Source organism: Phyllopteryx taeniolatus, chromosome 1 (assembly GCF_024500385.1).
Source record: "Phyllopteryx taeniolatus isolate TA_2022b chromosome 1, UOR_Ptae_1.2, whole genome shotgun sequence".
Lineage (NCBI taxonomy): Eukaryota > Metazoa > Chordata > Actinopteri > Syngnathiformes > Syngnathidae > Phyllopteryx > Phyllopteryx taeniolatus.
The window spans coordinates 8,751,525-8,764,563 of record NC_084502.1 but is presented as its reverse complement, the minus strand read 5'-3'; the positions used below and the strand labels follow the sequence as shown (position 1 = coordinate 8,764,563).

At 44.3% G+C, this 13,039-nt stretch overlaps 1 protein-coding gene across 5 annotated transcripts in view; it reads left to right on the top strand.

Moving 5' to 3' along the window:
• Nucleotides 1-13,039, top strand: part of rerea (arginine-glutamic acid dipeptide (RE) repeats a) — a 165,655-nt gene that overhangs the window by 77,480 nt on the left and 75,136 nt on the right. For all 5 annotated transcript variants that reach the window (XM_061768662.1, XM_061768672.1, XM_061768680.1 and 2 more), the window contains exon 2: nt 9,242-9,746. In XM_061768662.1, the coding sequence (XP_061624646.1) occupies nt 9,386-9,746 (361 nt within the window). In that variant the 5' untranslated portion in view covers nt 9,242-9,385. The remainder of the gene's footprint in view (nt 1-9,241; nt 9,747-13,039) is intronic.

Below are 13,039 nucleotides of genomic sequence, written 5' to 3'. Positions count from 1 at the left end.
CTCCTCCATAAAGCCACAGCATTAGTCGATACTACACAGCCCAAGGTTATTGGCGTGGTGTGTGCGTGAGGTGTGTCACTCTTCTTAATTTGCTGGAGTGATGAAAGGCGAGAGCTGCACTTTGTCTGTTATTTAGCAGTCGTTCGGGAATCCTCCATGAACTTCAAATTCCTTTGTGTGTGTCTCACGGAGGTTAATGTACAAGGATCCTGTTATGGCACATGTCACTTGAACTATTACCAGAGGTGGAACAGCTGTATGGCTTTGCCCTTTACCTCCTTGGTTTTGCTCCGTTTCATTCCGCATGCTTCTCACCCTCAGGGCTTGTGTCTCATGTCTTTCTTTTTACACAAAATGGATTTGAAGGTTTGCATCGCTGCTCGCTGCTAAGAGGTCATTGCAGTGTAAAGTACAGATTTGTGGAAAGCCATGATCCTAGTCTGACCTTTTGACACATGCATGAATTACAACTTGATAAAGGCTTGTTTCACATTTTTTGGCCTGGATCGTGGTGAAGCGTAATGGGGCCTTCCCCGTCTGTATTCGTTCCCCCTGTTTACTCATTACAAAATTGCTGTTGTGAAAGCAATTACTTTCACCTTTCATGTATTGCGCTTTCGGGTCACACTGCGGCTCTTATTTCTTTCACTGAAGTTTCCCGGTCCCTGCGGCTTCCAGCCAGCCCCGGTGATTGGTGTGCATTAACATATCTTGTATGTCGGTGTAGGAAATAGGTGGGTAAACACAGCACAGTTCTTGAAGCACTTCCCATCCCTGGATACCAGCGTCCTTTTTCAGCCTCATCTACACAAATGAGTGCCAAGATCAATGAAGCTCTTAGTGTAAAACCATTTCGATCAGTGCTGGCTTTGCTACTGCTCATCACAGATTATTTATATATATATATATATATATACATTTAAACTACAATGTCAAGTCAGACCCCTGTCCTACAGTCTGCATTTCCGGCTGCTCAAACTCCAATGGATACATCAATTAGGAGGCATTTCCTCCTCGTGATTGAATCGTAGGTTTGTCCTGCTGAGTAGCAAGTGAGGAGATGGAAGCAGGGAACTGCTGTGTAAAGTGATCCATCCAGTTTTGCTGACTGAAGCAGAACGGTGTGCTTTCTCTCCAGCAGAACTACTCGCATCATAAATAAGGTAAAAGCATGTTTTTAGAGGAACTGATTTGATGGTGAGCAGAAAGGGTTAAAGGTCCCTTTGGACCCAAAAGGCAGACTCTTAATTATCATTTGATGGTAAGGAAATAAGATGGGGTCACATTATGAAGCATAATTATTCATTGCAGCTTTTGCCCTCATTGAGTTACCCCTCCCCACTTGGAAGCTGGCAGGCCTGTCAATTGACCCCCTCCCCTTCCCTTAGCTTTTAAAGGGAGTACAGGAGGGAGCAGGGTGAAGGGCGCCATTTGCCCCTGTGATATATGAGGAGCGACGGCAATGTACATTAGGTGCATTTGAAAAAAAGACAAGTCAAGACGTATTACACTCCAGCCATTTACTGGGTGAACACACAGGCTGACCCGAACTGCAAATACAGTGCTGTGAATGTGGATGTCCATGTGTGTCAATGACCTCCACATTTTAAGATTGACACGTGTAAATGAATGGACCACTGTAGTGAATGTGCTCTCTGTGGCTTTTTGTACACTTGCAGATGCAGCGGGAAAGCTATTTTAACATTGACCATAGCTCTGCAAAACCTGCCTTTCCCCTTGGAGATGGCAGAAGTGCTACAAGGACATTTCCTGTCCATAACCGCAGCACGTGGTGTGCACTAAACATGACACAGGCTTCACATGACAGTGGAACCTCCGAGGTCAAACGCAGTTCGTTTCGGGATGCTGGTCAAACTCCAAATTTGTCTTATTTTAAGATTCCCACAAGAAATAATTGAAATAGAAACAATGTATTGCATCATTAAACTGTCCCCCCAAACAAGCCTGGAAATCTGCCACATTCAACATGGCACGCTACATCGTCATGAGACGCACGTCTTATGGTTTGAACTAGTCATGTTGTATATCTGTGACCCGGAAATACATCAGTCCTGTTCTCTGCCTTGCATTGCGCCATAGCGCCAGTATACAGCGGCCAATTGTGGAACTAAACGGACTTTGTCAATGCCGGTTTAAGTGACAACTGGACACATTGTTCAGTCCTGATGGTCCTTTTTACTGGGTTTATATTCCATTAGCATTTGTCTAATATATTCAGGACTTAATCCATACAGTGTTTTATAGACAAGAAGGTGCATTCAAAATTCAGAGGTTCCACAGTTTTTATACTTCACATCTAAATTGTACATTGTCTATTTGACTGAGGTGATGCTGATAATCTAATCTTTTGATTTAAAGTTTTTGGACCCCTGTTAGACGAGCTGGTGTCGTTGGCATTTAGCTCAAGGGGACCATCTTAAATAAATAAAATAAATGTTATACTTGACATGTACATTGAGTGTTATGTAATTGCTGCAGCACTACGGCAGTGTTGCCTGGACTTACAATTGTTGTGAAAATGCTCAGGGTTACTTAAAGGTCAGATGACTAAGATGTTATGGGGTTTGAAATAATGCCACCCCAGGGGTGCCAATATTTTTTTGAGCACGACTATAGGTATTATATATTCATATATGTTTCAGTGACACGGAACAAGCTTTTAAATAGGATGCAGTATTCCTATATATTGTGTGCCCCTCGCTCGAGTTGCGTTATAACACGCCGCGCAAAAAGTCTTTGCCGTGTGTCTGTTGGCTTGTCATATAGACAAATATAAATTTCAATCTTTGTCCTCTGACCTTTAATGAGCTGTGCAGGCAGGCGTTAAGTTGTTAGTTTTCATTAATGGTCCAGTGAAAGAAAGAGAAGCCAGAAAAAAAGACTGCCGTGGTTGAAGCCTAACGTTAACATTCCGGGAATATCTGAGGCTTATTCACAGCCTCTTCTGATCCACAGCCCCCCCCTTTTTTTTTAAGGCGTCACGACTGAAGTCAGCTGTGTTGTATCCTATTTGGACTGTGGACAGTAGACGATGTAATGAGTAATCTTAAAACATGCATCTTGTGTGTGTGTGCGCTTGGAGGTACAACACATCATATCAGCTGAGTCTCAATTTCACACTCAAAAGGGTTTGAGTTTAAACTGAAGATGACTGTTGTACGCTGGACTGTTGTACCAGAAAGCCGATTGTTCTTGGCTCCCTCTGTTCATGTTTTATGACCATAATTGCCTGTTATTTTCAAGTGAAGACCTAAGCATAAGTTTGCGCTGCAGCTTGTAAATCATGCATGTCGTTCCCTTAATTTTTTTTTTAAGATTAACTGGCCTACCTGCGTGTAGCCCGTGTCTTTGTGGCACAGGCTTTGACTTTAATGGTGGCCCGGAGGCCAGTACCGCTGTGTTGTGCCACCACCTACCTATAGACGCTGGCGTGACTGAAAATTTTCAGCCACCGAAAATGGCCCAAAAGTCCTTTTATTGGATACATTTTATCACCAAAACAAAAATGTATCTCTGTGGTGTAAATAGAAAAAATGTCTTCACGATGAAAACAGTCAGAGGTGCTAAAACGTTTTGGGGACCGCTGCCTTTATTTAAAAAAAATAAATAAAAAATTGTGCATTTTTGGAATGTCAGTGCTAAGTAAATATTTGAATAATTTGTGATTGATTTATTCTTTCATGCAGTTCATTTTGATTTGTAATAATATAATACCTTGATTTTAGTGGGATTTGTACACAGTCATAGCCATGAATTCAATTGTATCAATAATTTCTTAAAGGTGCTTAAATAAAACAGTATAAAGATAATCACTGAAACCTAAGGTATTATATCATGAATATATGGGTCCAGTACCGGTTCTGACAGGGCCACCACAACTTGGCTCATGGTTGTCCGAAAGGGCCCCCACTCAAAAAGTCTTAATGTCGGACCCTGTAGTACTAAAATTCCACTGCTGTAAGAGTCCCAGTCCTGAACGCTACATGTTTTATGAGCTGTCCTCAGAGGATATGGGAGCACTGAAGCCAGATCCAGCTTGTTCCAGCAGCGTTTTCATCACTGCTGGCCACTTCCCCCACTATTTTTTGTGTGTGTGTGCGCAATGAGGAAGTTAAAACACATCCATCAATATACACTTTCCCACCTAGTCTATAGCTGCGCTTTGTAAATTGTGACTATATGCACGCCACGGTCACAATTAGAAAATTCCTGATTTTCTCCTCATGTGCATTTCAGAGGGCACACTTGTCTTTGTCGAGGATCAGCGGCCACCACAGCCGAGATGGTGGGTCTCAAAGCTGAACATTGCTAAATATTGCACTCCCCCACTGACTGCTTTCAGAAGCCATTCTTTTCATTGAGCAAGCAAACTGTCAAGCGGGGAAGGTTCGCTGACAGCGTCTAGCTGCGGCTCGTACGAGATGATTTGTGAGTCTTATCTCTGGTTGCGACAATACTGTTGCAGTAATATTGAGACTACCAGACAATGAAAGTGTTCAGAAGATGAATCCTTTTGTTTTATTGTTTTGAAAGGGTTTTGGTTGGTTGGGTTATGTAAACGGACTTCTCTAATGAGATGTAGTATCATCCTATGGCGGTATTATATGGTTTTGAATGGGGGTTTGTCCCTCAGCCACTCCCAACCATCTGCGCCACGATTGAGTGCAGAATTTCCCACAACATTGCTCAGCAATATCAGTTGGGGAATGGTTTTGTGCACTGACCTAATAATTTTGTTTATAGGGGATGTTCTCCGAGATACCCTTCAGTGCCCCCTCTGGTCTGCGCTGCCAGTCTCAAGCCTCCAAGCGGTTTTATCTGTCACATCACTCTGGGTGGTAGCTGGAGGATGTAGGACAGCCTCATGAATACATTTCTTCCACTCACCACACTTATTTAGACTACCAGTTGTAGTTGAATTGATGGATAAGATTATTAAGCCGACAGTACTGTATGCAGGCGGATATGAGAGAGAAAATGGGGGATGTTTGATTGCTGAACATCAAGAAGTGATTGAGTGCCCCAACATTACAATCTTGAGATCTTTCACTCTTGACACTCTGTGACAGACAACAAAACCAAAACAAAACATTTTTTCCCCCCCCTTCCATTGTGATCCATCTGACGGATTAAATGTCACATTGACGTTTTCTACTCTAACCTCTTAAGCACCGCTCCATTTTACGGATAAATATATATATATATCATATATAAATATGATGTCTATATATCATATATATCAATTCAGTACATTTAAGCACACAAACACCTTTTTGAAACATATTCCTTGCCAAAAGGCTATCCCAGAGAGCCACAGAGCCATATTCACGATAACGCCATTCGCCAGAACATGCCTCACATTCGCCACTTTCCTCTTATCAATCGCACTGGCGCAGAGGTCCCTCACTGGTCCCAAGAGTGTCTCATTTAGAAGAAAGGGGAGAGATGACCATGCACACAACCTTGGCATTTCCCTCAGGAGCCGAGTGAAAATATGATGCCTCGTGAAAACCCTCTGAGCTCCTCAAATGGCCTTACGCTCACACTGCCCGTACATACACTGCAAGCTACTACATCATGAAGGTAGCCACTATTGGGCTGCTGGCATACAGCATAATAGACATCTTGGGCCGTGTACCAGCCTCCCGCCCTTAAGGCCGTTTGGCCATCTCATGACGGACACACTCGTGCACACGCCCGCAGCAGGAACTAGAAAAGGATTTACTCTACTTGGAGAGCTGGAGGAGCGGCTTAAACCCTGTGGTGCACACAATCTGATCCTTATCAATGTGAGGTTGAAAGTACTCGACTGCAGATACTTCTATAGTATATTACAACACATGTATCACATTTCACACACACAGATAAGGCACTCTTTCTGAATAGTCTCATATTAATCATTGTAGGTCTCCCCCAGAGGTTATGTTTTATCGCCATTTTGTTTCTCGCCTAGATTGATTTTCAGTGCGTCGTTTTTGTGCCATTTCCATATCTAGAAGACATGGTCACGAATCAATTCCATGTAATCAACAGAATTATATATATATGTATATATTATGACTCAATTATTATGCCCATCCCTAGTGCTGATCCATGTAAGGATTGTTGTGCCTTGGAAATTAGGCACAACAATCCACATTCAGAGTGTTGTCGCAGTTTGAATCGAAGCTTCACGATTGAAACGGATTAATCGATTACTTTTCACCAATCAGTCTTAGTAGATACCCAGCAAACCCGTTCACGTTAAACATGGCACATTTGTGAGCAACTTAGAGGGAGGTGATGTGGTCGTTCGTCAGTGCATTAAAAGACAAGTGAAGCAGACAAGCAAACTGAAACGGACGGCTCTTGAGAATGAAGCAAGATGTGATTACACAAGGTAAGACAAAGGCGGTACAGGCGGAGTGCAGGCACCACAAAGAATCCCTCGTGAAGTGCCCTACGCCATACCTCCAGCTGAGCCTTTCATTGCGCACTTGTTTCTTGGTGGCTTGCATGGCAGCTCAGATTAGATCTCACACACTGAGTAATGGATTGGATCTGACAAAAACCTGCTGCATCTCAACAACATCCCAGCCTGGATCCGCATAGTGCCGAGGATCTGCTTGGTTTATTGGGATTAATTGGAGCTACGCTCATTGTTAAATACCCCCGGTATCTTCACGCTAACATTGTTCGTCTCTAATCTGTATTCATGGGAGTATTTCATTCTATCCCTTTGCTAAAATGCCTGTAAATCCATGCCAATCACATTTTGCTACTTCATAGTTCTACAAAATCTACAGATTTCCATAATGACGATAGAAGTTTGCCTCCAAAACTAATTGCATTGCAGACATTTTTACTTTTCTTTCTCCTTTAGCTCCATGCGGGTAAAGTTTAAAACAAAAAGGTTATAAAATAAAAAAAAAATATATAAAAAAAAAAAAAAACACTCCCAATGTGGTTTCTTCTTAGGCAAATTAAAATGTCATTAAAATAAGTTAATGAAGGAGAGTAAATTGAATACAACTTGGCTTTGTTTAAGTGATGCACAGGAGAAACTGGGGGATGGTCTGGTTTTGTAACAGAAACCTGCTGTGTGGCCATTGTGGGGGTTGATGTTTGAATCGAGCCACAAACTGTGAGGCTGTCTCAGGGCAGAAGTCTCATTTAAAAAGCCTCTAGGAAGAGTGAAATGCATTTGAGTCCAGGCCCCGCTGGCTGCAAGCCCTTGACTCCGTTGCACTAATGTAAATGGTGGATTAGCCATCGTTGGCTCGGACCCCCTCAACTCCTCTTCAGCCACTGTCCTCCTCCCCTCCCTCCCTTTTCCATTAAGACAGCTGGTATATTTCAAAAGGTCCTGGCCCTGTGATTGATGTGTAATAGCTCCAAGGCTCACCTGGCCCCTCACGCCACTTGCCTTCCCCAAAGCACTTTGTTTCTCGGCGAGTGGGGGGAGCGCTTTCTCGCTCACCTTCGCCTTCTACTCCACGTCTTTCTCTCACTCAAGCAGCCATCACTCCGTTGGGACTTTTCACCATGACGACTTCACACCGACTTAGTTCGGCTATGGTCTTCTCCGAACTGCTCCTTTTTTAATCTGCTTCACTCTCCAGCTTCATATGAGCAATGCTTGAAATAATGTAAACTAAGAGTTTTTTTGCTCTCTTATGGTTACTTTATGCATCGAGGATGCCATGACCTATGTGACAGGATACAGAGAACTTGTTTTAAAGTAAATCCAGATGAAAACTAATGGCACCTAGATTGTAAAGATATTTAGTGAGCCCCCAACTTCAAAGTGGAATGACCTTGCCCTCAAATTGTAATTTTGTTGGTTTCATAGAAAGAGGCTTATGTTTCTAATTAGAGGAGAGAAGAGGTCCTTGGCTCATACACTGATTCTGGCGGCCCCCACGATTACAGCTGTGCTATCAAATGCAGCAGTCTTCAGTGTTTTCATGTTCCTCACACCTCACAGGACAAGCTCCTGCATATGGACACTTCAGGGGGCCTCGGGGGTAGTTTCGAAGGTGTCACACACGTGCGCGGAAGTCTCCCGAGCCCTTGAATACCGTGCACGTATTAACGTGTCCCCTGTGCATACAGGCTGGTAGCCCAGTGGTCGCCGTGGTAACTCATCATTAGGTGATTAATGGGGCTGTGACGAGGCTGCGGTTTAATCAGGCCCGGTGTTTGCGAGCGAGCCGACAACAGAAGCAGCTGCCCTGTCAGTTGGTGTCTGCTCTCAAAGTGACAGCACCCGCTGCTTAGGAGCACGGTCGTCACCACACACCTCTCGTGTACGTGTTTGTGTGCGTGGGAGTGTGTGTTTCTCGTGTTTCACAATTCCTACTGTAAATGCTCGTTTCCTCACAGACTGCCATTCGGGCCTCCTCACGCTACGATCACAGCCATGCTAACACAGGTTACCTTGTCCCGCTCGGGAATGTAATAACTATTTCCTGTTAATTTGTTGCTTTGGGGTTAGCGAGGGCAACACAGGCGTTAAGTGTTGAGCCTGTAACAAGAGTTGTGCGCACAGCAGGCTTCTTCAACTTTGCCCACTTGGAGGCTTTCATTATGCTACCAGGACGTTTTTGGCATAGCTGAAAATGACCCCATTTCCCTCCCCACTGGATTGCTGCGTTCTTCCCTCCAGACCTGTCATTTGACATCAACACAGTGGTGGCTGTGGTGAAGGGCTTGGAGTGTGGCACAGTCCAGTAAGCCAGTGTACACACACATACACAGCAAATAAAATTCAGCCCGGTGTCATTACAGATGGTTTGCAGAGAAGCTGGCCAGCAAACTGTCAGTGAGCATCATGCTGTTCGCTCCCGTGCTGTTTATACTGAAAAGCCCCCCCCCGACACGTTTATTGGCTGCTAGCCTCATCCTCCCATGTTTTGTTTTAGTTATTCAGCTATGACCTCCATTTATATTGTGTTCTGACTTTCTTTTCAACATCCTTTGACTGTGTACACATAATAATGCCTTGTTGAAAGATGGCAAATGTTTTAGCAGGAAGCTAGAAGGTTCTGTCCGTTTGGTAAATCTGCTCTCACAAGTGTTAATGATTGTAGAGGATGCTGCCAACAATTACTGTTGCTAGTCTCCCCAGCCACATGGCCTCTTGAAGCAATCATGTATTGCTCATGCACAAACTATTAACTTCTGCCCAGCAAAGATGACGCTCACGCTTGTTTTTTTTCTACCTCTTTTTTCCCCCCAGCTCTTCTGAAACACTGGGATTGTTGGTGTGGCCAAATTTTCCCTGGATTTGACAAGTAAATTCAGAAGACTGAAGCCCAGGCTCACAGTCTACCTTTCACGGAGGCCCAGCCGTGAGAGGACTGAGGAAGGCACGTGGCGGATCATGACGGCTGACAAAGAGAAGGAGCGGGAGAAAGAACGGGACAGGGACAGAGATCGGGACAGGGACAAGAGGGAGTCCGGGAAGTCCCGCCGGCAAGACGGGGAACGGGGCGAAAGCGAGAGCTCCAGGCCCAGGCGCAGTTGTACCCTGGAAGGTGGCGCCAAGAACTATGCAGAGAGCGAACACAGCGAGGATGAGGACAACGACAACGGCAGCACAGGTGGAGGCAGTGGCACGGCCGAGGAGGCCGGCAAGAAGGGCAAGAAAAAGATGCCCAAGAAGAAGTCCCGCTACGAGCGCACAGAGAATGGCGAAATCACGTCGTTCATCACAGAAGACGATGTTGTTTACAGACCAGGAGGTAAGTCCTTGTTCTGTCTAATCTAATTATCAGCAGGGGGGCAGCATATTGGCATGGCCGCTCATTAAATGTAGTAAGCCCAGTCAATCCCCATTCATCAAACTCCCAAATAAAGATCATCTTAAACAACTTGACAATGCACTCTCATTTCCTTTTATCGCACATTGTTGTTTATATACTTGGTTTGGAAATAAAAGTAACAAATCTGCCCTTTACAATTTGCTACTTACAGATTGCGGCTACTGCCTCAAGATAAAGGCCAATGCATCATACAATCGATTCGGAGTTGACCCTCTCCGTGCTTTGTCTCGGGCTGAGTCAATATAGCAAAGTGGTACTTCAATAGATGATGTGATAGTGATGGCGGCCACAAGAATGACTTTATACAAACATTATCGAACTCAGCGGAAAGTATGCTTTCCTCCTTCCGAGAACAAAAAGCGCTTTCAGTATTGGATGGATTCAGCAAAATCACGAACCTTGGAATTAAACTTCCCCTTGAATGTTCTTGCTGATTAGCAGTTAGTTGTACTTAGAATGTCCACACGTTTTAAGACAGCCAATAAGTATGCAGCCCGTCTCTCTTTCCCTTATTCATATCTGCTGTGCTTATCTAACTGCAAGCAAAAGGTCAAGTAATGGGGTGTTTGTTTATTAAACAGAAAGATAAAGGACCTTAAAGCCACTGTGTTAGACAATCCTCTCCAACACGTTACCACCCAATCATGCAATCCTTCATTTTCCATGAGCCGCAATCGCGACGACATTAGCGCTGTAAAACAGCCTGCCATAACTGTTAGCTGAATGATCTCTCTGGTGTCAATAGGGATCCTTAAACAAGCAGACTCACTCCAACAAAACCTGGCTGTTGCTCCCTTTTCACATCTCTCTGTCTAATAATTTGCACAGACTGCACTGAAGCCTTTTTCCATGTTTAATAGACAGCGCACCAAGGCTTTGTCTCACAATTCAACTATGCGGATGGTGGGGGTGGGTGAGGAGGATTGACAAAGAAAAAACCTAAGCAGTCAGTCACATCAATGAAACATTCAAAAGGCACATAAACAAAGTCGAGCGTCTCAGTGGATTAGCCCTCGCGAATATTTATATTTCCACATCTGAGCGAACACTGGAGCCGGTGCCTGCTTGATGGGGAATATTTATGTTTCCTGTCTTCTCCTTCAATTAGCTTGACAGGTCGAGAGCTGCCTGGTTGTCACAACCTTGCCCCCCTCCCCTGCTCTTCCACACTCTAGTTGCGCTAGGCTGTCTTCGATCAGGGATGAGCCACTACACTAGTATGCAATTTACCACCCATTGTCAACCAGAAGATCCTCCACCTCAGTAACTGACCTCCTGCTGTCTCCTCTACTTATTGTTCAAGTGATAAGCTCTGTTTGTGAGTGCTCTGCATGTTTTTCTCCTCCTGCTTGCTAGCAGCCTTCTTGCAATCAGATTTGATGTGTGCAGCTTAGGCAGGCACAAAGCCTGCGATGGATTATGCTTTACTAAATGTTAAATCCCTTTATAGCAGTCTAGTGACACACAATATGTAAAACTGACCACCCTGGGTGAGGGATTTGCAAAGCCTCCGACTGGAGGAGAGGGACTAGCATAAGGGGGACAAAACAGAAAACACTGTACATGAAACAACCCCAAAGAGTGTTTTGATTGCTTCCATATCATGGAACCTACAAATACACATTTCTGTGTCATCACAAAAGGTGAGTTAGTATTGAAATAGTATTCACAGTCCTAATCTCCAGCCACCCACACAGCTTAGCCTCTCTATCCTGTGAGATGGGTTCAGGCAGCTTAGAGCCGACTGGATGGAAAAGGGTGGAAGGAGATGTGCAATCAGCCGGTAGGTAGTCCTGCAGCTAAAACTCGCTTTGCTGCAGTTTTAAAGAGATGAAGTAGTGCATGTACTGGTGTGCACAAGAAAGTGTCCTGTACTGGTTGTATGCTTGGCCAGTGGGCAGAACAGTTGCCATCCAGTGCCCGCCAAATCAATCTGTGTCCTGTGGTTTAACCATCTCCTTTAGGCACCTCCAGATCCACCGCTCAAAACTCAGTTTATTGATTTTCTCTCTGGCGATTATACACACAGCCACGAGGGAAATCACTGGTACAGTAATACACAGAGGCACGCAGGTGCAAAAAATACAAAATAAAATAAAAAGGCACACACTATGCTGATGACCAGTCGTGTAAATTCACAAGCACACGTCACATAGTGTAGACAATGCATTTTTTTTTTTTTTTTTTTTTTTGCAGTCGCACTGGTCCGCTCCTATCTCTGGCGAACACACTCGTGCTGTGGTGTCATGCACAGAAAGCATACACATGGTTCCCTTCTCTACAGCAAAACCGTGTTTGGTGCTCCAGGTGGCAGGCTGCCATAGCATGCCTCCTTCCTTCTGAACTCGCTCAATGCCTTTTGGCTGGTCTATTTAAAATGGCGAGAGCTAATGGAAACCACCTGCCCTCCCCAGCGCACTCTGCATTTCTTCCCCCCACCCCCGTGTATATCGCACAATATGGCTGCCACAGTGGTCGTACGTGGTAGGTGAGCTTGCTTTGGCTCGGATAAAGACAATAATTGATTTAATTTAGTAAATTCCCCTCAGAGAGAGGCAGATTAGTGTAGTGACAGAGCCTTATAAAGTGTGTGCGAGCGAGATCGCAGGCTCACCAGTAGAAAAACACCTCGTGTGTGCACGGGGGTCGAGAAGAGTTGTTGATGTGGACAGCTGGCGCTCTTTGCTGCAACCGCCACAGAACTCAGGAGTGTCTGTCTGTGTCACTCTGTGTGTCAGGTGCACAGAGATTAAGCTGTGCAGCATGAATATGTTTGACACGCGGTGCTGTATAAACCCCATCTTCCTTGCCCCGTTTCTCCCTTATACCAGGACCAGCTGTTGGCAGTAACACAGAGCATGTGCCACCAGTAATTAAATTCTATTAGTAAAGTATGACTTATTGTGTATCGGCGCATGCACTCTATTTTATCAACATTATAATTTTAATCACTGAATGTCGTATTTTAGGTTGAAAAAAAAAAAAATCTGTTGAAAATTGGAATTCAATTTTCTAGTGTTAATGTTTGGTTGTACCCTACCGATTATTGCACTCACCTTCTAGACAATGTCATTCTAGCAATCAAACAGGACCAAAATACTTCTGATCTTGTTTCAATGTCAACCAAACAATCAACAAAATATCTCTATTTTACTCCGGAGTATGGATTTCCTCTTGAAGAGCCAGTATAGTGTGGTTCAGTACATGAAGGG